Source organism: Harpia harpyja, chromosome 22 (assembly GCF_026419915.1).
Source record: "Harpia harpyja isolate bHarHar1 chromosome 22, bHarHar1 primary haplotype, whole genome shotgun sequence".
NCBI classification, from domain to species: domain Eukaryota; kingdom Metazoa; phylum Chordata; class Aves; order Accipitriformes; family Accipitridae; genus Harpia; species Harpia harpyja.
The window spans coordinates 22124255-22149736 of NC_068961.1; the positions used below are offsets into that span (position 1 = coordinate 22124255).

General features: G+C 41.0%; 1 protein-coding gene across 3 annotated transcripts in view; it reads right to left on the reverse strand.

Moving 5' to 3' along the window:
- The window catches only part of MYO16 (myosin XVI), a 404375-nt gene that overhangs the window by 307762 nt on the left and 71131 nt on the right, over nt 1–25482 (reverse strand). Inside the window, exon 1 of one of the 3 annotated variants that reach the window (XM_052773632.1) lies at nt 7688–7928. The exons of the other annotated variants lie outside the window; for them this stretch is intronic. Coding sequence (XP_052629592.1) covers nt 7688–7715 — 28 coding nt within the window. The 5' untranslated portion in view covers nt 7716–7928. Of the gene's footprint in view, nt 1–7687; nt 7929–25482 lie in introns of those variants that run through there. 3 annotated transcript variants of the gene reach the window in all.

A 25482-nucleotide genomic window follows, 5' to 3' on the forward strand; every position in this document is an offset into this window, starting at 1 on the left:
ACTGAAAAAAGGGGAAATTTCTCCATGCCTGCCTCCCTCCTTCCTCCTCATCTTAGATGTCAACATTTACAAAACTTCTACAGGAGAAAGCTTTGATTCCTTATACAGTAAAAGGATCACATTTGAAAGCCATAGATTAGCTTTCAAAATATGACCTTAATAAATTGCTCCATTTTCTGTAGATGTCTTTACAAGGTCCCATATATATTTTATATGTCATACTTCATAACAGGATTTGCGCCACATGGGACCACAGCAGGACTCCACCAGCCTGAGGTGGTATGGCCCAGATCTATTGCCTATCTACATGCTCTGAATATCACTTCAATCTCTTCTGAAAAGTCATACTGCATAGAGAGACATTAATAATAGGATTTACGACCAAAGATATCAGACTCCATGTCTTCCTTCTTCCCAAGAATAACATTTTCTGTTTTAAAATCAACTATGAAGTAAAAGAGAGTAAAGCACACTTCCAAGTGGAAACCCTGCAGGAATGTCTGTATTCTAGCTGGGTAAAAACCTAGTAATAAACGACCAAATGCTCTTCCACTTCTGCGCTGTGCTCTCCTGTGCACACTCCTTGCCAGTTCCCATTCTTACTGGCTAAAAAGAGATTAAAATGGACTACATCCCGGCTCACAGAATCACCTTACAGATGGGGGGAACTCGTCAGGGACAGCTGTCTTTCAGTGTACAAGAATGGCACTGGCAAGGAAAACAGATTTGGCAATACCACTTGCATTTGTGTTTCTGCAGGTTACAACAGACTCACTCATGTCACCTGTTACCTAAGGGTATGTCCAGTAGTCAAGATACTAGAATTTGAAGATTTCTTTCAGCAAGTCTTATTTTGCTGTTGTTTGCACTGAAGGCAGTTGCTTGAAAGCAAACAAATGGCAAATACACCTTTTAATAAACAATATACCATTATTTTTTTTTAATTGGCGGTGCTACTTTATGATATATTAAAAAATTTGCATTAGGACAACTCTATTTGTTCCAAATCAAACTAAACTTCTGTTGACTTAATTGATTTCCATTTGTTTAAAAACAAATTAGAATTATGTCAACTTAAAATTTTACTTGCTCTAAAATAACCATGTTTATACTGTGGCAATTTTGATGAAGGTGTTAATTTCATTATCTACAAATATTTTCTCTTTGGTTTTACAGCTTACCAACTGTGCAAAATTTACCATGATGCAGTATATTAATTTGTCTGAAATGAGAAAGAAAAGGTATCGTGATTATTTGGAGCAAGAAGTTACTTCAGGAGTGAAAATATGTTTCTTAGCCTCAAAATTTTCAGAAATTTTGTGAGGAGAAGTGGCTATATCACTACAGTTTCACATGTGGAAACAGAGAGGTTTGGGGTTTTTTTGCTGTTCTCTGTTCTTGCAGCAATCTTCTAAAAAATGTAATATCAGAATTCTGAAGCTTCATGCATGCTGTGCCAATATGGTGAGAAAATATGATACTTTGACCTTTACAATCTTCTTTCATCTTATTTTCAGGGTGGCTAGATTTCTTTGCTGTCAGCAGAATCACTATATTAGAAGAAAAAAGCACTCCAAATACCAAAAGTATAAGAGATTTCTTTATAATTTCCTTAAAGTTCACAGTAAAGTTCTCCACAGAAAATGCTAATGCTTCTCTCTCATGACAGATTTTTTACAGTGGGAAACAAAATGATGACATAAAAATTATTTTTCGGATGACTGTAATTTCCATCAAAAATATTATAAATAGAACCTATTTTTAGTTGAATACAAAGTTGGAAATCTTGTAGCCTTCAATTTTCCAAGTTAATATTGCTCCTCTTGCTCTTATTTCAAAACGTATTTTTCCAAATACCAATTTAATATATATCTTCATCTTAGTATAATTTTCAAATGCTATTCTAAGCAATTGTTATTGTTAGGAAAGTTGCTGTCAATTGTTACTGTTAGGAAAGTTTTATTTACTTGGACACACACTTGGCAAATTATTGGATGACCAGTATTACAAAAGTGCAAAGATAATTGGGCTACTGCCAGCCCAAAATATATTTTTCCAAATATCACTTCCTATGTCTAAATACAGATATTAAATTAAAGGTTCTTTTTACATCTTCCCTGGCATCCAGTGTCATGATTTCTAACTTCCTGATATTTAGGCAAGGTAGAAAATTAGTTCAAATTAAAAAAATAACATCAAGTTTCTGTCATTGTCACATGAACCCAGGAACTGCAGAATAAAAATAAATAAAACAATCTAGTATCATAAGCTGGTACAGAACTACTAGTGTTCATAAGTTGTAAATAATTTCCTTTTTTTCTTGTTGGCTTGCACCTATCCTGTGATTACAGTGAGAGAGGCAGAGACACAAAGAGTTTAACAGAAGTAAAAATGTTCTCGCTGTGGCTCTACTTGTATCGAGGTTTGTAAGATAAAAACCATTTGTTCTTGACTGCAGAATTAAAAAGCAGTTTTACCTAATTTTTCAGATATCCTTCATGACATCTGAATTATCATACTGACTAAACATTTTTTTAAAAATCTGCATTCTATATCATTGATACATCAGACTCAGATTCAGTCTGTATAAATGGAAGAAGAAATACTGTGTATTATATTAGCATTCCTTTTCTGGATTTTACAGTATAACCTTCTCAAACAGATACCTTTCATCAAAATCTCTTTATTCCTCCCCCGAATTGCTTTATGCATCCTCATGTGATCTAAAAACTCCCAAGCAGTGGCTCATCACACATAGCTCCTCCTCTCGCTCTTTCTGGACTCCGGGAGAAGACGACTCCTGCCTCTTCCTCCCAGCTTCATTTTCAGCAGGCAGCGTCTCTCGGTTATGCTAGGCATCTCATTTCAGTAATAATCTTAACCTTATGCCATAGGTCACAGTGTCATAAGCGTGTACAAGGAAAAGGAGGTTTCCCCTGCAGCCATGTTGTACTTAGCTCTCTTATTGCAGAAATAAACCATGACACGAGAGTTAGCTGACACCATCATGAAATATCAACCTAAACTAAAGGGATGGCTGTTGAATAAGGACTGGTACAGACGTCCTGCTTCTCTTTGCAGCTCTCCTTCCTACCACCTGCATAATTTTTTACTTTTTTGTGCCTTGGACTCCTCATCGGTGGCAGAGGACATGTCCAAGAGGACATGAGAATTCTCTGGGACACCATAAAATGGAATAAATAAATGAATACCACCTCCTGCCCAACCCTGGAATAGAAGAAATCCTGTTCATGGGAAGGAGAAGACACTTTGAAGACTTTGCACACACCACCATAGAGGCAAAGGGTTCCTGTGTCGCAGACCAACTAGGGGTCTCCAATTTTTCTCTTCAGGCTCCTCTTCTCTTCTTACTCAGTCTAAGCTACAGCAACTCACTCTATTGAAACGGATGAAATTTTCACAGGCTGTCTCACAGTAAAAAAGCTGACACAAAGGTATCACACGTTTCACCCACAGTATTGCCTCTTCATCCGTGGGATAATCAAGTTCAAGTCCCCATCATCTGTAAACTAAAACTAATGTGTCGTATCACATCTTCCCCCACCCCTTTCCAAGCTGCATATGGTTCAGGTAGAGCTATCGCTGTGGCACATCTCTGGAGCCTCAGAAGACTCTGGGTGATGCGAGATGGCTGAATCCCTTGGGAAAAGCACGCAGACTGAATTTAAAGTGCTAAACGAGAGTTTGGGATGATATGCCTCTTTCCGCCGAAGAATCCTGGAATGTGCTAATGCAGTCTGTCCCATAACCCCAGTGAAAAGGGACAGACACCACCATGGGTGAAGTGCTCATCCAACTATGTTGAGATTTCTACTGGTTAATAATTTTACTGAAACAGAAAATGCATTGAAATGGCAAGCTATGGAAAAGTGGGGTAAAATTAAATAAAATGGAAATCATAACAATGATGCACAGAATTTGCTCTTCTTTCATTCATAAATATGACAGTAATTTTGTTATCAAATACTCTGTGAATTGGTGTGAAAAATACCCAAGGTGACATCTGTGAGTACATTACTGCTGGCTTTGGCCTTTCAAGACAAAGTATACGATTAAGGTCTCTGGCATTACAGACAAAAGTCAAGACTAAGTTTTTTTTAATGTAAGGAAAGACCCCAAAAGTATATGGGTTTTTTAAATACTGTGATTAGGAGGCAGCAAAAAGAAGGAATAAATCGGTATAGGCTACAAGGTATCTGAAGAGGCTATAGCAAAATTTAAAGGCCAAATCTCTGAGTGCATCTTCTACTTTAATTAATTTTCTTCATGGGCAATTCTTGCCACGTATTCAGATGCTGAAGGTAATAAGGGCTAGATGTTGGAGAGAATGGTTGTATTTCTTTTATATCTTGTTTCAAATCCTGAATTAAATTCACCAATAAACATCTAATTAGTATTTCCATCCCGGATCTCTGTAAGCATTGGTCCCTAACAAAGCACAATTCAGTGTTTCATAATTCATACAAAGAAGATAAAGGAATCGGAAACAGGTAATCTGGAAAGAATGAAAGTAGACTCTGATGTTCAGATTTGATGATCCTAATATTTGGATAAATTCACTTGGCTCAGACTTTCAGCTGGTGTGACTATAACTCCTTAGCAAGGTTTTAATTCTGTTTGCATTTATGCACCTCTACAGCATTTGCACCAGAAATCAGATTCTCGAGTAATGAATTTAAGCCTGCTGACTAAAGTACTGTTTTTCTTAGTTACTTTTGCAGATCCCCCAGAGGAAGTCCAGAGCACAGGTGGAAAACCACAGCCATAACATGTAAATGATGAAATATATGTCATAACTAGACATACAAGGGAGAGAAGATAGCAGCAAGGTGCTGCCTAATTTGCAAAATTACATTCACTTGTACAGTCTGTCACACAAATCATCGAGATAAAATGGTACCCAGCAGCTGGCAGGTAACATGTGGTACTCTCCTGCATACCACCATTCTCTCTTCTAAATAGCTCACGCTAGCTGATTGCCAAGGAGAAGCTACTAGCACAGACAGGGACAGCTCTCGGCAGCAACGATGCTTGGCTGCAAAAAGGAGATGGGCACTAGCAGTGACAACACGAGCTGCTCAAGCAGGCAGACGCACATACAGCTTGTGTTTTAAATGCTGCGGGTGCCAGCTGAAGACAACATGATGGCTGCAGCAGGCCTTATTCCAGAGTATTACTGGGATGAAAGACCTCACTGGGCATGGCCCCAAATAATCTGGTCTGACCACACAGCTGCCCCTGCTTAGAGCAGGAGGGTGGACTGGAGACCTCCCAAGGTTGGATCTTTCCAACCTGCAAGATCCTATAATAAGATGGCGAAGTATATCTCATTTTCACAGCCTCCTAGTGAGAGCAGTGCACTGAAAAAATGAAAGAATATTAGTAAAATTGTACTAACACCATAGGAGAATAGCTATAGCCCTTCTCAGCTCAGATCTCCACACTTAATCTCTGCAGAGATTGAAAAAACAAAGTGCAAACACATGCAAATGTCAGGCACATAGCACTACAGTTCATAAAATACTAGCTTTAAAGTGCCATTAATAAATATCTTTTAGATACTCCTCCTCTCCCAAAGTAGACCAAGAAACAATGCTCTGCAAACACACTTCCTCTGGTTCAGTGTCTTTTCCTTCTGATACAGAAATCATCGGTGAAATGGTTTAAAAACAAAGCAGGGTGTGAAGAGTCACATCGCAACCCCTGTGAGGTTCAGCTGCTCTCAGCAGATCTCAGAACATCGCTGGCACTGCCACCCTGCAGGCAGCCCTGGCCCATATCTGATCCCAGCTGTCTGCCAAACACAAACATTAGCAACACTATTGGCATGTTAAGTCAAATGGTAACACTCAGGGAAGGATCAGAGAGGAAGTGTTTCTCCTTCACTGATTACGGGCGGAGATGGAAGCACTTTTGCCAATTCTGTATGGAGAAGCACAGGCAGTAAAAAGCTCTTCTGGCAGGCTCTAGGCAGCACCCATTGTCTTCTGAAGCACACTATTTGGAAGGAAAAGTGCTATGTGGTAAAATACCCTGGTTTTGTGAGAAATCACTAATTACAAAATTCCAAATCTGGAAAAGAGGAAACAAATAATATTGCCAAAACTAATCTGTACATCCCTCTGCTGTGTTTTAGTCCTCCATCCCTGCCCTCTAACCAACGCAATGAACACCACAAGCAGTTGTCATTCACTTCCTTTTAATGAGAGAACCTCACGGTCATCCTCATCTCTTTCCAATTACGGAACCTATATTTTCATTGTAGAGTTACATATTTAATATGCTGTTGAACACACACATGCCCATGTATATTTGCTACAATTTCACTTTAAGAAAGTAATTCCAAAGTGAATAAAGATCAAACAATACTTTTCTGACATCTTCAAGATTGTTGTTATGCCGCAAACTACCCATCTGCACTTATCAAATCTTATTACAAGCTCAAAGACTTATTCTTAGAATGCACCTTTAAAACTATGCAGTAAACCTAATCTGTGCTTCTCTGCATGAACAGGGAATTTAGGCTTGTAACTCCCACCAGTATTAAAAGCAGTTCCATACACAAGTCCCCTTGAATCCAGACAAGAGGAAACCCTCATAAATCATTTTTCCTTGAATTACTAAAATACTTCGCAGGCACCTTAATTTCATATTAAAACATCAAAGAACCACACTACTCAGTTCTTAACTGCAACACAGTATTTTAAAAATAGATTCAGAAATGTCCTTGGTACACTTAAGTCATCAAGGACCACAATCTGGAGAGAAAACCTTTTACAGCGATCTGCTATTTGTTATGTGAAAACAGTGACATAATCACTAGAAGTCTGAAGTTTTCCAAGTCCTGCAGTAAAAAATAACTATGGCTAACAAACTACTAGTGGCTGTCTCCAAAACAAATATCTAAACAATAATTCATTTATCTGATGTAAAACCAGCAACTTCCACTCAGACCCTGGATGCTTTAAAGGGCAAACCCAAAAAGCTCGAAAAATGTGCAGCTAGGAAGACAAGCAGCCTTGACAGGCAGACCAAAAAAAAAAAAAAAAACAAACCCCCAAAAATGCTGCTAGGAATTTGCTCTGCATTGAATCAATACATTTAGCATAGATCCTAATTTCAGTCTTTAAGGAGGCAGCTTGCCTAATTCAAGGTTAAAAGTTCATTATTATTTTTTTAAGTCTGTCACACCAAATAGCTAAATATTCTGATAAGGAAGGGATACAAGCATTTGATCTACAATAGATGATGAGATGTGCTCATAATTATGAAGCTATTCTCATTTGTATTACCCTTGCAAAGTGTAAGAGCCATGTCCAAGGTTGTCCTTACAGGCGTCTTTAACATAATGCTAGGAATGACATGTTTCTTCTTTTTGGAAATTATTTTCTTTGGTGATTAATGTAAACAAAAGTTTTAAAAGCTGATCAGTATGAACTTCAGAATGAAGAGCTTTATCACACACACAATGAAGTTGCCTCTGAAAGGAGGAGAAAAAGAAACACTGTGCTCTGCCTGCGTATTCACATGCAAAGTAACAACTCCCCGACAACCACGTTGACATCATGCAGCATCTGCCTTCGACTTTCTGCATATGCATTGAAAAGACACACCTCAGAAAAGAAAAAGACAGTTTTAAAATCAAAATAACCATTTTGTTACTTACAGCATTTGATAAAATGGTAATGAGACATTCTTTCATCTCAGGCTGTAGTCTTGCTACAGGCTTCAGCATTCTCTTCTGCTACAACTGTCATGCCCAGAAAATGCATTATTTAGAGCCCTTCCTCAGGTATCCAGTACACCTCAGAATACATTATTTAATGGAGGTTCTGTTCCAGGGTCTTGCAGAGGCTTCCAAGTCATCCTCACCCGACTGCTGGAGTTACGATAAACCTCTGTGCGTCTTGAACCATGACTACTGCACGTGCTATTGTAGCACAATTGATTGACACCGCTTCTAATCCCACATCCCCAGGAATAGAAAGATTTAATTGGTGTGCACTTGCAGCCACATTCTTCCAGCACTGAGGTGTGCTGCTGCACTGCGGCTCTCACAGTCCTGCCAGTTAATGGCTTTTCAATAGCTTTCAAATGGCAGCAAACTAAGCTTGATGAGTGGGCTCGAATGAAATAGCAGAACAAGGGATCTTCAATTTTATTGTGCATGTTGTTCGTGTGCCAAACGTGACCAGATTCTTAGCTGGTACTAAAACAGGATTATTTTTAGTTGCCACCAGTTGCTGTGTGAATAGGAAATTGATATAGGTTGCCAAAAATAACCACCTTTTAGGATCACGGATCATTTTTCAGTATGTTGTAAGGTAAAAACTGGGATAGAGCTCACAGCCATCTTCAGACTCTCCTGGTTTATGCATGGGTTCATTTAAATTGAGCTAAGAAACATGCTTGTGTGTACATTCCTTGATATGTTCTTGTTTTGTCATTTCTTTGTACTACACTGCATCTTTCTCACAGATGGAATGTTTATGTCAGAAGAAAGAAACTGCAAGCTCCGCATGGTTTATATCGTGATTATGTGCATGTTATCTAATGATATTTTAATCACTGATTGTAAGACAAAAAGCCTAAGAAAATGCACCACTAAGAACAAGTCCATACAATTATTTATCAGACCACGGAATAACAAGTCAATGTATACTGACGCATTACCCAGTTTCAGATTAAGGGCACACAAAAGGCAGACCTGCATTGTATTTTAAACACCCAGGCTGCATCATCCTCTGAGCACAATTCCTGCATTACTTTTCCAAAAACAATCACCCAGGAATTTGGTTATTACTTCTTCGAGAAACCTACAGCAGAACTACAGTAAAATATTTTTATAAAATAACAAAATAATTAAAGAAAACAGTGCTCAGAGAAGATTTACATTTGCTTACCATGTGTCATGCTTACCACAATCATCAATTCACTGAGAGCTCTTGGAAAGGGAAGCTGATAGCCCAGCCATATTTAAATCTTTTATTCACCTGAAAGGTTCTTACCTACTATTTTGTATACATACCATTTTTAACAGGTACAAATTGTTAAATTGCCTACAAAGAGAAAAGGGTCTGAGGATTACTAATTCAGATTCTACTAACTATTCTGCAAAGTTGCCACAAGAGCAGAAAGATATATATTCACTGGCTTCTGGTGATCCATTAGCAAAACCCTTAGGTGAAATCTCTCGGCTCCTAACAGCCACATATTTCAAATCTGGTTTTAGGTATAATATGCACAGCAATAGTTTTGCATGACTAATTATTTAGGTGGTTTTTTTCCTGAAAACATCATTTTTCAAAAGAAAGAGAAAAAAATATTTAGAAATAACCAGGGGAAATAGGGATAAATTATATAAAACACAATACAGTAATTACATTACCTTGGAAACTTTTTACTGTAAAGCTCAGAATTCCAAAGTAATTAAATTTATCCAGACTTTTTTTTACACCTATATAACACAAGGCCAGTTTGGGCCATATGGCTTATAAAATAAACATACAGGGTGTTTTAAGAGGCAATGTTAGTCATAGTTCATGAGCAAGTGTCAAGTAATCTGACAAAAAGCCCTTTGAGCAATACTTTTTGGCGGAGACATTCCTGACAGGTTCATCTCTGGTGGTACTGTCAGGCCAACAGACTGCTGTGTCTAATAACATCATGCTTCCACCAACCCATGCTGGCTAAAACCAGGAGGACTATCAGTAAACACTGGTGAATGGGAGCAACAGACAAAAGACACTTTTCTGAAGACAGAGATAAAAGGAAGAAGAAACATTTCTGATTTTGCCTTGAAAAAAATATGGCAGAAAAAGTATTTGGATCTGTCTCATTTCAGATTGTAATATACGTGTTTATCTATTGAATTGCCATAGTGAAAATTTAGGATGGTGGAACTTAATAGCGTTTATGTGACAGGTTAGACTGCATACTGCATCCTGCAAGGAACGGGAGAGAACCATAGTCCCTTACAGAGAGTGTCAAGGTACAGGATAAACTCTTGAACACATACCTACATCAGACCAACTGGGAACAGAGTCCTGCTATCTACACGGCTAACACATCTCCAATTTCTTCTCTCCTAACGTGCGCTAGCCCATGTAAGTAGGGAAGCACGTGGGGCTCTTTGACAAGGGAGGGTCTGCAACATTGCACCGTAGCTGGGGATTGTGCCTTTTAGTCCTCTTTGGACTGTGCAAGTCTGTGGCGTGGCATGTACCCACCTGCAGCAGGGCACTGTGACCTCTCCCCTGCTCCGGGAGTCCACGTGCCAAAAAAGTGTGATTATGTGCTCGAGTATGAATGACAACCCGCTGGTGAATGAAAGAAAGGCACCAACTTTTCAAGAGGTGACACCTGGCAGACGGCTACCTCAAAAGGCCTTTCATTTTAGAATGTCACATGTGCTTTTTAAAATGTTTTAATTATATAAAATATTTAGTTTTATTATATGGGTAATTATCATCAGTGGGCTTTGCAAAAGAAGTGAAAGTTTAAATGGAAAGAAAACAGCATTGTATATTGCTGTCAGCAGAAAGTTCTGATGCATGTTGAAGGGCAGCATTAAAGAAGCACAAAAATTAAGATGGAGGAAAGGTCCCAGAGAAACGTTAAAATGAAAACACTAGGCAGAGTAAAGGGAATTAAATCGAGAATGAAAAGAAATGAGAACAAGGGATAAACGCTAATGCAGAGGTGGGATGGACCTTGAGAAGTGGCAGCTAACCGCAAGGCAAAAGGAAGCCAGAATAGGAACACTGAAGAGGAAGAAATCTGGTCCACCTGTTGGAAAGACACGTGATTTCCACTGCAACCTTTTGCTAGGCTGGAAAGTAAAGAAAAAACAAACAGAGAAGAAATTGCAACACTCGTGGTGGTGGATGTCCATGTCATAAGCAAAGATTTCAGGTGTGAGAACAAAAAGAAGGATTTAGGATTCTGACATGAGTCCAAAGGAGGGAATATTTTGTTGTCACTGATTTTACAAAGCAAATTGTACAACTTGCTTATTCACAAGAAAGAGGATATTAGTCATGTTAGGTATTTTCTCCTGACTGAACTCCAGCAATGAAAAAGGAATTCTGAAGAAAAAACCAAAAGATAGGAATGACACTTGAAATCCAACCATGTAAACTATGGAAGCACATCTGGACAAGCTCTAAGTGCATTGTAAAACTGCTTTGTCTGAACATTAGGGAACATTGGCATGTTTCCTCTCACAGCTCCACTGGTTTCCAGAAGACTACAACAGTGTTTAAGTCTATAAAGTGGCACAAGTGTACTTGGACTGGAGGACAAAGACTGAGCTGGTATTAAACCTGGTGATAAAACACTTAATGAATTTGATTTTGTCCAGCTCACCAAAAATAGAGATAAAATATAATCAAGGTCAGAAAACAAGATAAATTTAGCCCTTCTGGAAAAATTTGTTGCCACCTCTCCCTATAGAAAGAAAACAGCCACTTTCATGCTATGTACAAATCCAGCATTCAATGAAATTACAGATTTTTTAAATAGAATCTTGGAACTGGTCAGCCATCACCAGGACAGCTATTTGTCTTAAGATAAACACACATTTACAGATCATCTCAGAGTAGACACTGCTTCCACATCTCAATTTCCAAGGCTCAAAGCTTGTCTTAGAAAAAGCACCTATGAAATGTTTCCTACAATAACCTAGCAAACAAAAATGCTGCTTCAAATAAGTTCTTACTGCCAAGAACTGACATGCTGTATTGTATTCATGCCATGTAAATATTTTTTTACTCTTCCAGTGTCTTCTGGTGTCACAAACAACTGAACACCTAATATTTTTACCATCTTAGTATTTTATAATTCACATAGAACTGTAAGATTTGATAGAGAAATGCAGAACTATCTGAAAGCAATTTGAATAATGAGAAAAACACCATAACTACTGGTTTTAAAAACATGACAGATGCTCCCCGTTTATGCCATTTTCATTCAGTGCAACAAAGCTTGCTATATTCCTTCAGATGTTACAATTTCATTGCATTACTTACAGGTTTAAGACTGCAGACAAAAAAAAACAGAATGCAGAGTAACATTAACATTGCTCATACATTTTGACAAGTGATACTGCTTAGCAATCAATCCTTGGCCATGCTATCCAGCTGCCAACAAGCCACTCTTCAGACAACATCTGGTAGTTGTATGCTCATCGGGAAGCTAGGGATGAGCCGTAGCAGCTTGCCCTGGTTTTGGCTGGGACAGAGTTAATTTTCTTCCTAGTAGCTGGTATAGTGCTGTAGTTTGGATTTAGGATGAGAATGATGTTGATAACACACTGATTTTTTAGTGGTTGCTAAGCAGTGTTTATACTAAGTCAAGGACTTTTCAGCTTCTCATACTGCCCTGCCAGCAGAGGCTAGGAGTGCACAAAAAGTTGGGAGGGGACACAGCCAGGACAGCTGACCCAAACTGGCCAAAGGGATATTCCAGACCATATGATGTCATGCTTAACAATAAAAGTGGGGGGGAGTTGGCTGCGGGGTGGTGGCCTGCTGCTCAGGGACTGGGTGGGCATCGGTCAGTGGGTGGTGAGCAACTGCATTGCGCATCACTTGTTTTGTATATTCTCTTATCATTATTATTATTTTCCCTTCCTCTTCTGTCCTATTAAACTGTCTTTGTCTCAACCCACAAGGTTTACCTTTTTTCCGATTCTCTCCCCCATCCCACCTTCGGGGAGAGCAAGTGAACGGCTGTGTGGTGTTCAGCTGTCTACAGAGTTAAACCACAACACAGATGTAGATACTTAGCAAGAAGGACTCTACACTGATTTTCTCTACACACATCACAGCAGAACAAAACACAGCAGCTTTTCTGCATAAATTTTCAGATGAACTGGCCTGTAAGATGGATGCGAGGTTAGCTCCATAGATAGCAGCAACAAACCCAAGCTAATCACTCAGTCACTCAGAGCGTGGCTGACCACTAGAGAACCAGACGACTTTTCCTCTTCTCTTCCTGCAACCTTTGCACACTTTCCTGCTTTCCCATTTCACTGGAAATGCCTTGATTTTTCAGGAAGTAGGTGATTTTCCTCCCATTCTGCTACCACTGGATCAAACCCTTACAGAACAAGAAAAGTGAAAAAATCCTTTTTCTTCTTCTCCATTTACTGTTATAACCAAATGTATATGGGTGGACTAATCCGTAATTATTTTTTAATGGATTGGAAACAGTGGATTAAAATCACAGGACATTATTACCCCATATTGATGAAGTCTGCAAAATTACCAGTAGAAGTTATGTGCCATTTGGGAGTACTACTTGCTTCCTCCCACACCCTAAAGGACCATTTTTAGGCTGTATGTAGACCTCTAGCAGTTCCTTAACTGAACGAGATGAAGCTACCACTTGTTGTGGGAGAGCCCAGAACAGAGTAATAACAAGGCCAAATACAAGAAAGAAATCCCAATAGTCTCATATATGGTTAGTCTTATCTTTGTCACTGGCAGCGACTCAATAATTAATTTCTTCATTACAATCTGTGTATATGTTTTTTTAAATTAGATTTCTTACTAGATTTGATGTAATCATGTTACAGAGAGGAGCTGCAGACTTTTTACATGAAAAGCCCCTTATGGGACTAAAAAGAAACTATCAAGACACGTGTTAAAATGATAAGCAGAAAAACATGACAGCCATCACAACCACCAGATACAAGAAAAAAAGAAAAAACAACCATGAATTTCCAGTATTAAATAGTTAGTAAGTAGCAGTAAATAGTTACTACATCATCAGATAGATTTTTTTTTTTTTTTAAGTTTATAATATTCAGGGAAGAAACAGACAAAGGTAAGAATTCAGTTCAACATAAAAAGTGTATTGTTATCCTCCTGATAATTAGCAAATGCTATGACTCACTACATTGTATCCCTATTTTTTTCTCTTCTAATTGGTTTGATAGTTTTAAAACCAGGAGACAAATAATGACCGCACCAGAGGATGGAAATAAAGCCAAGAATAGAATAGAGGAATTTGTGTATCCTTTATCAGGGCGAATGTTACTACAACAGTGTAGATCTTGAAGTATAAGTAGAGAAAACTTGGAAGGACTGCAGAAGAAGTTAAGATAGAAAGTGTTCCTAATTTAGGAAATAGTAATGTGGACAGCTGAAAAAGCTGAAGAAGGAAACGACAGAATCAGACTCTTCTGGGACTGGAGGACAGCACAGAGGATGATGTAGCAATTGGTAATCTCAGGGATAACTCTAATACTAGGTATTCCAAAGAAAAAAGAAAAAGAAGTAATTTATGTTGAAGATTTGTAAGTGTCGTGGTTTAACCCCAGCCAGCAACTAAACACCACGCAGCCGCTCACTCACTCCCCCCCACCCAGTGGGATGGGGGAGAAAATCGGGAGAAGAAGCAAAACCCGTGGGTTGAGATAAGAACGGTTTAATAGAACAGAAAAGAAGAAACTAATAATGATAATGATAACACTAATAAAATGACAACAGCAATAATGAAAGGATTGGAATGTACAAATGATACGCAGTGCAATTGCTCACCACCCGCCGACCGACACCCAGCCAGTCCCCCGAGCGGCGAATCCCTGCCCCCCACTTCCCCGTTTCTGTACTGGATGGGACGTCACATGGTATGGAATACACCGTTGGCCAGTTTGGGTCAGGTGCCCTGGCTGTGTCCTGTGCCAACTTCTTGTGCCCCTCCAGCTTTCTCACTGGCTGGGCATGAGAAGCTGAAAAATCCTTGACATTAGTCTAAACACTACTGAGCAACAACTGAAAACATCAGTGTTATCAACATTCTTCGCTCTGAACTCAAAACATAGCACTGTACCAGCTACTAGGAAGACAGTTAACTCTATCCCAGCTGAAACCAGGACAGTATCCACCCCTTATTCTATACCATTGACGTCATGCACAGTTCCCATACCTTTAGTTACATCCTGATCAATCATCACTTTTCCATCCCTTTAAGACATATGAGCAATGATATATATATATATGTATACACACACAGAGATATCATTCCTTTAGTTCATGGGTCATGTTCATAAAATGTTCATTGAGTTCATTTAGTTTCCGACTCTGGGCTCCATCTGTCATACCAGTCTTTCTGGGCAGGAGGGATGGTGCAAAGTCCTCTCAGTCGGTAGAGCAGAATTGGGCTTCAGTGCAGTGTGACAAGCAGGTGACATTTGGTGCAGCAGGAGGATGGTGTGCACCGTTGGATTGTTGCATGCTGGAGTCAGTTCTGGTTCCATCACTACTGCGCTTTGCTCAGTTTTATCACAGTTCTTTTCTTGCTTGATCTAAGTGATTCTTACTATAGTACTATGGATATAGCACATAATTATAGTAAGGATAATATACAGTAGCAGGGTTATATAGCAACTAATATACAGTTTAATTCTGGCTGTTCTCACCTAAAATTAAATCCCCTTGAGGCACACATCGGACTTCCCCATCTTTTCGCATCACCCACCAAGTGCACCCAGGCCCTTGAGCAAAAGCAATCCCACGAATGGGTTTACCTTTGCCTGAGGCAGGAGTAACCCAGACTGTCTTCCCTAACATATTTTTTATGTGCACTACAGGGACTTTATCCCCTTCTACAGTATGTAAAAATTCCGACTGGGCAGGGCCACCCCGATTGGCAGATCCTCTGGTGTTGACTAACCAGGTGGCTTTTGCTAAATGTGTATCCCAATGTTTGAAAGTTCCACCCCCCATTGCTCTCAATGTAGTCTTTAACAGTCCATTGTATCGCTCAATTTTCCCAGAGGCTGGTGCATGATAGGGGATATGATACACCCACTCAATGCCATGCTCTTTGGCCCAGGTGTCTATGAGGTTGTTTCGGAAATGAGTCCCGTTGTCTGACTCAATTCGTTCTGGGGTGCCATGTCGCCACAAGACTTGCTTTTCTAGGCCCAGGATAGTGTTCCGGGCGGTGGCATGGGGCACAGAATATGTTTCCAGCCATCCAGTGGTTGCTTCCACCATCGTGAGCACATAGCGCTTGCCTTGGCGAGTTTGTGGGAGTGTGATATAGTCAATCTGCCAGGCTTCTCCATATTTATATTTCAGCCATCGCCCTCCATACCACAGGGGCTTTAACCGCTTGGCTTGCTTAATTGCAGCACATGTTTCACATTCATGGATAACCTGTGCAATAGTGTCCATGGTCAAGTCCACCCCTCGGTCACGAGCCCATCTATATGTTGCATCTCTTCCCTGATGGCCTGAAGCATCATGGGCCCACCGAGCCATAAATAGCTCACCCTTATGTTGCCAGTCCAGGTCCACCTGAGCCACTTCAATCTTGGCAGCCTGATCCACCTGTTGGTTGTTTTGATGTTCTTCAGTGGCCCGACTCTTGGGTATGTGAGCATCTACGTGACGTACTTTTACAACCAGATTCTCTAGCCGGGATGCAATATCTTGCCACAGTGCGGCAGCCCAGATGGGTTTACCTCTGCGCTGCCAGTTGCTCTGCTTCCATTGCTGTAGCCAGCCCCACAGGGCATTTGCCACCATCCATGAGTCAGTATAGAGATAGAGCACTGGCCACTTTTCTCTTTCAGCAATATCTAATGCTAGCTGGATGGCTTTCACCTCTGCAAACTGACTCGATTCACCTTCTCCTTCAGCAGTTTCTGCAACTTGTCGTGTAGGACTCCATACGGCAGCTTTCCACCTCCGATGCTTTCCCACGATGCGACAGGATCCGTCAGTGAACAGGGCATATTGCCTCTCATTTTCTGGCAGTTTATTATACAGCGGGGCCTCTTCAGCACGTGCCACCTCCTCCTCTGGCGACATTCCAAAATCTTTGCCTTCTGGCCAGTCCGTGATCACTTCCAAAATTCCTGGGCGACTGGGGTTTCCTATGCGAGCCCGTTGTGTGATCAGTGCAATCCACTTACTCCACGTGGCATCAGTCGCGTGATGTGTAGAGGAGACCCTCCCTTTGAACATCCAGCCCAGCACTGGCAGTCGGGGTGCTAAGAGGAGCTGTGTTTCAGTACCAACAACTTCTGAGGCAGCTTGAACTCCTTCATATGCTGCCAATATCTCCTTTTCAGTTGGAGTATAGCGAGCCTCGGATCCTCTGTATCCCCGACTCCAAAACCCCAGGGGTCGGCCTCGGGTCTCCCCAGGTGCTTTCTGCCAGAGGCTCCAGGTAGGGCCATTCTCCCCAGCTGCAGTATAGAGCACATTTTTAACATCTTGTCCTGTCCGGACTGGTCCAAGGGCTACTGCGTGAACAATCTCCCGTTTAATTTGTTCAAAGGCTTGTTGTTGCTCAGGGCCCCATTGAAAATCATTCTTCTTTCGGGTCACTTGATAGAGAGGGCTTACAATCAGACTGTAATTTGGAATATGCATTCTCCAAAACCCCACGACACCTAAGAAGGCCTGCGTTTCCTTTTTATTAGTTGGTGGAGACATAGCTGCTATTTTGTTAATCACATCCATTGGGATCTGACGACGCCCATCTTGCCATTTTATTCCTAAAAACTGGATCTCCCGTGCAGGTCCCTTGACCTTACCTTCTTTTATGGCAAAACCGGCTTTCAGAAGGATTTGGATTATTTTCTTCCCTTTCTCAAAGACTTCTTCTGCCGTGTTGCCCCATACGATGATGTCATCAATGTATTGCAGGTGTGCCGGAGCTTCACCTTTTTCCAGTGCAGTCTGGATTAGTCCATGGCAAATGGTGGGGCTGTGTTTCCACCCCTGGGGCAGTCGATTCCAAGTGTACTGGACACCCCTCCAAGTAAAGGCAAATTGTGGACGACACTCTGCTGCCAGAGGGATTGAGAAAAACGCATTAGCAATGTCAATTGTAGCATACCACTTGGCTGCCTTTGACTCTAGTTCGTATTGAAGTTCTAGCATATCTGGAACGGCAGCACTCAGCGGTGGCGTAACTTCATTCAGGCCGCGATAGTCAACTGTTAGTCTCCACTCCCCATTAGACTTTCGCACGGGCCATATGGGACTATTAAAAGGTGAGCGAGTTTTGCTGATCACTCCTTGGCTCTCCAGTTGGCGAATCAACTTGTGGATGGGAATCAGAGAGTCTCGGTTGGTGCGATATTGCCGCCGGTGCACCGTCGTGGTAGCAATTGGTACTTGTTGTTCTTCAACCCTCAGCAACCCCACAATCGAAGGGTCTTGAGAGAGACCAGGCAGGGTAGACAGCTGTTCCGTGCCCTCCGTCTCCAAGGCAGCTATACCAAAAGCCCATCGATACCCCTTTGGGTCCTTAAAATACCCTCTCCTGAGATAGTCTATGCCAAGGATGCACGGAGCCTCTGGACCAGTCACAATGGGGTGTTTCTGCCATTCATTCCCAGTTAGGCTTACTTCAGCTTCCAATACAGTTAACTCTTGGGATCCCCCTGTCACACCAGAAATAGAAATGGGTTCTGCCCCTTCATAACTTGATGGCATTAAAGTACACTGTGCGCCGGTGTCTACTAGAGCCTTATACTCCTGTGGGTCTAACGTGCCAGGCCATCGAATCCACACAGTCCAATAGACCCGGTTATCCCTTTCCTCCACCTGGCTGGAGGCAGGGCCCCTCTAATTCTGGTCAGAGTATCCAGTATTCACTTCTCGTAAAATTGGCTCAGAAGTCCCTTCAAGAGGATCAGAAATAAGATCAGCCCTTCTACTCTGTTTGGAAACCGGAGCGGCATTTTTCCTGGTAGAATCCCCTTTTGTGGTGTTTTTTCCTCGCAGCTCACGTACCCGTGCATTTAGGACCGAGGTAGGTTTTCCATCCCATTTCCTCATGTCCTCTCCATGATCACATAAGTAAAACCACAGGGCACCTCGCGGTGTGTACCTTCTATATTCTTTCTCTTGGGCAGAGGAGCGCTCGCTCCTAATAGCTGAGACATTGGTCCTTACAGGTGGGCAACAGGACATCTCCTCTTTGAATTGCTGGAAATCCTCGGACAGCTTCTCCACAGCCGAAATGCAGGCTTGTAGGGAGGAGGAGAGATTTTCTTCGTATTGACGGAGTTGGCGAGCCACTTCATCCACTGTCGGTGCCTCTTCGTCTTTCCAGGTCATTATTGCCAGTGAGTTGGCATAGGACGATGGTGCGCTCCGTACAAACTTCCGCCACATGGGTCGTGTGCATTGGACTTCGTCTGGATCTTTGGGTAATTGTGGGTTGTCCGGATCATGATGAATTGTCTCTAGCACAGCTAATTCCCTCAGATATTGGATACCTTTTTCCATGGTTGTCCACTTGCTTGATTGACATATAACATCTTCCTTAAAGGGGTACCTTTCCTTCACACTTGACAGGAGTCGCCTCCAGAGGCTGATGGCTTGTGTCCCTCTTCCAATTGCCTTGTCAATGCCACCTTCCCTGGCAAGCGATCCCAGCTGCTTGGCTTCCCTACCTTCTAATTCCAAGCTATTAGCCCCATTGTCCCAGCATCGGAGGAGCCAGGTGATAATATGCTCACCTATACGGCGGCCAAAATCTTTTCGCATATCCCGCAGCTCACTCAAGGATAGGGACCGGGTTATTACCTCTGGTTCTGCCTCTTCCTCCTGTTCCCGTGATGACCCTGGTTCGCCTTCATCCTTCGCTAAGCGAACTGATTTTTTTGTATATTTCTTTTTCTGTACGGGGGCAACTGATACTGGTGCAGGTTGGTCCACTGGTTCAGTTGCAGTACCGCTCGCCGGGTCTTGGATAACCGCAGTGTCTGTTGCCAAGGTTTGGGTAGCTGCTGTGCTCGTTGCTGGGGCTGGAGGGACCTCAGTGCCCGTTGCCGAGGTTTGGGTAGCTGCCGTGCTCATTGCCGAGGCTGGAGGGGCTGCAGTGCCTGTCGCTGAGGTTTGGATAGCCACAGTGCTCATCGTTTTGTTGTTAGGTCCAGAGACCTTCTCTTCCCCTTGAGGGTACTGAGTGGTGTCGAACAGGGCTCGATAGGCATGGGCCAGGCCCCAGCACGTTGCAGTAATTTGTATCTCTCTGGAGCTGCCGGGGTGACAGCATACCTTTTCCAAATATTTTACTAGTTCTTCTGGATTCTGCACTTGTTCAGGGGTGAATTTCCAAAACACTGGAGGTGCCCACTTTTCTAGGTACTTGCCCATACTACCCCACACACCCTGCCACTCATAATTATCCAGCCTTGGGGCAGATCTCTGGGTGATTTTCTTAAATAGTTGTTTAACCTTAAATGAGAGCTGAACCACATTCAGAAGCATGCTAATTCCTAGCAGTAGGGCTAGGACCGTGCTGGTCCCAACATCCCAAGAGTATTCAAATTTTTCAAAATTCTCAAACACCATTGTAACTGGACTGAAGGAGAAAGGAGAGGGGAAGAAAGGTATCCCACCCATAGACTGGTTTTCCAAGGAGGAAAGGTAAATGGTATAATTATTAATAGTTTCCCACAGATGGCTTCCACAGTATAAAGGTGACAATGCTGGGTGCAAGTACCGGATTAATCCCACAGCCGACGACTTTATCATACCATAAACCAGTGTTATACAATACATCAAAGCGAAAACCTTAATCCACCTCCCACGGATGATAAGCAGCAGAAGAGGGACTACATACAGCAAGCGAGGTGATACATAACAGAACTTTAAAAACCAGAGCAACAACTCTAAGAACACATAAATCAACATAATGACCAGCAACTATTAGACCGATATAATGAATGCTTATAACAAATTTGTTTTAACAAGCTCTGGTCAGGTTTGTCGTTATCTCAACCCTTCGTGCCCCACGTTGGGCGCCAAAAAGGACTGTCGTGGTTTAACCCCAGCCAGCAACTAAACACCACGCAGCCGCTCACTCACCCCCCCCCACCCAGTGGGATGGGGGAGAAAATCGGGAGAAGAAGCAAAACCCGTGGGTTGAGATAAGAACGGTTTAATAGAACAGAAAAGAAGAAACTAATAATGATAATGATAACACTAATAAAATGACAACAGCAATAATGAAAGGATTGGAATGTACAAATGATACGCAGTGCAATTGCTCACCACCCGCCGACCGACACCCAGCCAGTCCCCCGAGCGGCGAATCCCTGCCCCCCACTTCCCCGTTTCTGTACTGGATGGGACGTCACATGGTATGGAATACACCGTTGGCCAGTTTGGGTCAGGTGCCCTGGCTGTGTCCTGTGCCAACTTCTTGTGCCCCTCCAGCTTTCTCACTGGCTGGGCATGAGAAGCTGAAAAATCCTTGACATTAGTCTAAACACTACTGAGCAACAACTGAAAACATCAGTGTTATCAACATTCTTCGCTCTGAACTCAAAACATAGCACTGTACCAGCTACTAGGAAGACAGTTAACTCTATCCCAGCTGAAACCAGGACAGTATGGGGTGATGAAGTGACAGTATTTTAAATTAGCCAATCATGACATCCAAAAAAACCAACCAAAAAACAAGACACTTGTACCATATGCAAGTACTATAGACTAAGAATAGAGTAAATCTTAGATCTAAGTTTTAACTGAAATTACAAGATACTGAGGGGACTTCTGTAGATGTAAGATAAATATTGGACAGCTTTTCTTGTACAGACAAATATAATACACATAATAGCTTCAGTATAAACACTGTAATCAAAATAGCATATTATTAAATTATATAAAAGACAATCCGAAAAGCAAAGACTGAAATTAGGCAAAAAGGGCTACCCAAGACCTATTTTATTTTCTGATCTGTCTACTGTCCTTTTTATCTCATACTAAATACAATATTGCTTCTTTTTCAGAGCGTTTCTGCACTCCAGTCTTCATGTAATTCAGCATAACTTGTTAATGTATACTTGGCTCCCAATTTTTTCTTATGAATGAAGCACAGAGCAGAAATGGAACTTAGGGAGGGAAGGGGTGCAAGGTGTGGAAAAATAAACGTCACTTTTAATAAATTGACAACGCTGCCAGATGTGCACAGTGTAGCTACATGCAGCTGGGACAATCACTCTGATTCTGCACCTTCTCCAGTCTCTGATGGCCATATTTATTTATTTATTTCCTCTTTTTTCTTTGTCTGCATCAACGCTTAAGGAATTCATCATTCTGATCACAGAGACCAGGTGAGAGTCTGAATTGATGAGAACGATAATCAAATCAAAAGGTATGATGATAAGAACTTTTGACATGATATCAGATACCATGATATAGCTTGAAGATGACATGGACAAGTAGATAAACTCAGTGAACAAGAGAGAGATGCAGAATTCACTGCACTCAGCATGAACATAATAGAATTACATCTCATTCTCAAATTAGCAGAGAATAAATGAGGAGCTAACAAGAATTAGGCAGCTGTTATGGGAGGAGAGGGGGAATGAGAGGTATATAAAGGTGCTAGGAAATAGAGGCATGGACAACTATCAAAGGCACCGAGAAAGCAGTAGAACAATATAATTTTAATAAAATTATCTGAGGTCAAATTAAGGGCAGCCAGTGAGGCCATAAACAAAGGCAATCAAAAAGATGGTGGAAAAGAACTTCTCCCATGTGGGCAGTGGACAGGTCACAGCTGATGTGCCAGTGAGTAAGAACAGAAAAAAGGATTCCCCAAACGCAGACTGAGAACGGTGTAGAGAGCGCTGAGGATTAATCAATAAATACAAGATGCCTTGATAATCAGTTCCTCCAAACAGAAATAAATGAAATATTCAGGTCAGATTTCTGTGTTTTGTACAAACATGAAAAATAAAGACAAAATTCCTCAACTCAGTGAGCAGCTGATTTACACATGAACAAGCAAAGAGTAAGGCAGCTTTGTACAGTTGCTGCACATACCACTAAAGCAGCAATAAACAGCACACTACCTAAATTTAGAGAAAATTCAGATAGCTGGAACCCAGTTTTTCTATTTTATAATAATGTACTTCATGTTATATTTCATTCCCCAGTGATTTGAAACACAACATAATGGGGTAAAACATGTCTATAAAGAAGAATTATCCAGAGGAGTAAATCACATCATTCCAACCAATTTATAAGACTTTTTTTGCTTTCATTTACAGCAGGGTTTTCCTTGAGAAAAAAAAGAAATATTCAGCACCTTGCCATCCTGGCACAGGGCAAACTGCATGAGAAGTTATTTCCTTCACCCTTCAGCCAAAATACATTATGTTGGAATCTCCAAGGATTGCCACTCAATGCTGTAAATTCTTAGAAGAAGAGAAAGTTGGCACTGACTACAAACTATTCCTTCAGAATTCTTAGATTATAACCTCAAAATCAGTAGGGGTTCTGTCATTGCTTTCAAAGGGAGAAAAACTAAACCCTTTAAAGTGAATGACCTAAGATTATTGGAAAATGACATAACTGAGCTATCTTGGAAAAAAAAAGAATTAGCAATTAAGCATAGCACACCAAGAATAATTTGCATAACATCTTTCAAATGCTCCTGTTGAACTTGGTGTTAACTGGAGACTATGCACTTATCCATTTCTCAGTATCTTTGTCATTTCAAATCCACTTTTCCTTATCATTACCAACATATTTTTGTCAAATTCAAGGACAACGTAGCAGTAGGTAATTCTAATTTGACTAGAGAAATTAGTGGGATTTTTTCACCAGCTCTAGGTCTGATCTTATGGCCTTGGCTGAAGTCGAGAGTGGATAGGGCTCAGCACCTTTTACTATCAGTCCTTCTGGGTCTTCCATCTATGTAAATCAAACGTTGCATTAACATAGGTTTACTGAATTCAGTTCCTTATATTTTAAGGAGAAAAATAATCACATCTGCTAAAAAATGTTGGCATTTGCTGAACCTAATTATAGTGTCTGAAACGAACATGTATTTAGAGTGTTTGCTAAAGATAGTTTCATATTGGGATGCATTTAATCATCAGAAGCAAATTTCAAAAATGGTCTTTAAACTTACAAAAAAAGCTATAAAGGCTTAGCACGCAGACGTTACAATAATAATATGGAAAGTTCCAAAGCTTTGTGATATTAAGAATTTTTTTTTTTGATGTGCCTCTAACATTTTTCTCCTTTTGATACAGAAGACAAGTTATAGCTGATTTTCTGTGGTTCAGTCTAAAATGCATAAACGCAGTTAGAATACCTCAAAGTTGGCACAGGTCAAAAAGTAAGTAAACAGGGTCCTTCAAAGACTAACTCAGGAGATCAGTTAACCTATAGGTATTCTCATCTCAGGGTGGTTAAGCGTCCTTGTACCAGGTCTCAGTCAACACCTGGTAATGAGCTGTGTGCAAAAATCCCACCTAAATGTTGGCATTAAATATGTTCATCAGTTTAAAAGGTGATAGAAAAATACAACACAGTAGGTGCAGACTTTTCACAGTGAGACTGGGGGTGACAAGGCTGGAAAGAAGATTTTCCTCACTGAGTTAAGCTGCTGATAATAGACCTATGGAGTAGAGTGGACAGCTCCTAATGTGCCAAAGGGATGCGGTATGTCAGGAGGGTTGAAGACCTACATCCTGGATAAGTGACATATTAATATACTCTGAAGAGGTATAAATGTGACTGGGACCCCTGCAGACCTCAACAAAAAAAAAAAAAAAAAAAGAAAGAAAAAAAGAGATGGGCACTAAAAGGTGGTATTCCTCACCAGGAAGGGTGCAATCTGCTGCATGCAATCTGAGACATAAGGCAGAAAAAAACAGTGCCCTTGACTATGCAGCTCAGGAAATCTGCAGCAGCAAGTCAGCCGGATAGAAGGAAGGAGGTTTTTCAGATTTCAACTTTTTATCAACAGACTAATAGCTATTTTTGCTTTGCTGTTGTTTTTCTTTTTGTTTCCTTCTTTTGTATGAATATTTGAAACTATAATCTATTTTCTATGTTGTAAGTAAGTATTTTTATTTACAGTTATCAAACTACAAGTGATTTCAAGGTAATTAGCCAACATCGGAGCACTTTACATTAGTAAAAAGGATAATGATCTTAATACAGGAGGTAAAAGGACTCTGTAGTGAGCATCTAGTTGCCAGCATAAACGAACATACTGCTACAAGCCATAGCTGTCTGATAGCTACCTCACATTATTTCTCAGATGAGCTGGCAGCCCCTGGCTCCCTGGCGATCCTCCACCTGTAAAATGAGAGCCCTGCAGCTCACCAAGATGCTCTCTGAGACGTCGCAAACAATGACAATGATTGGGAAACAGAGTGAATAGTTCAAAAATTGCTCTCCTTGAAACAAGATACGTGAAGGCAGCAAGGTGCACTAGGATTATCTCAGCCATTAAAAGCAGAGTTACTAGCTACTCTTCCGCAACAAATAATACACAGCTCACTGCCAAAGATAGAGGGTTGGAAGCTGCCACCCTCTTACAAACGTTTTCTTTCCCTTGATTCTTCCCTATATTCACAGAGTGTAAGAGACTGAATTGTTATCTTGAACTATTTGCCTCAAAGATTGTTGGGTGTGAGGGACTGGGCTGTCATCTCAAGGAACTGTGAACTGC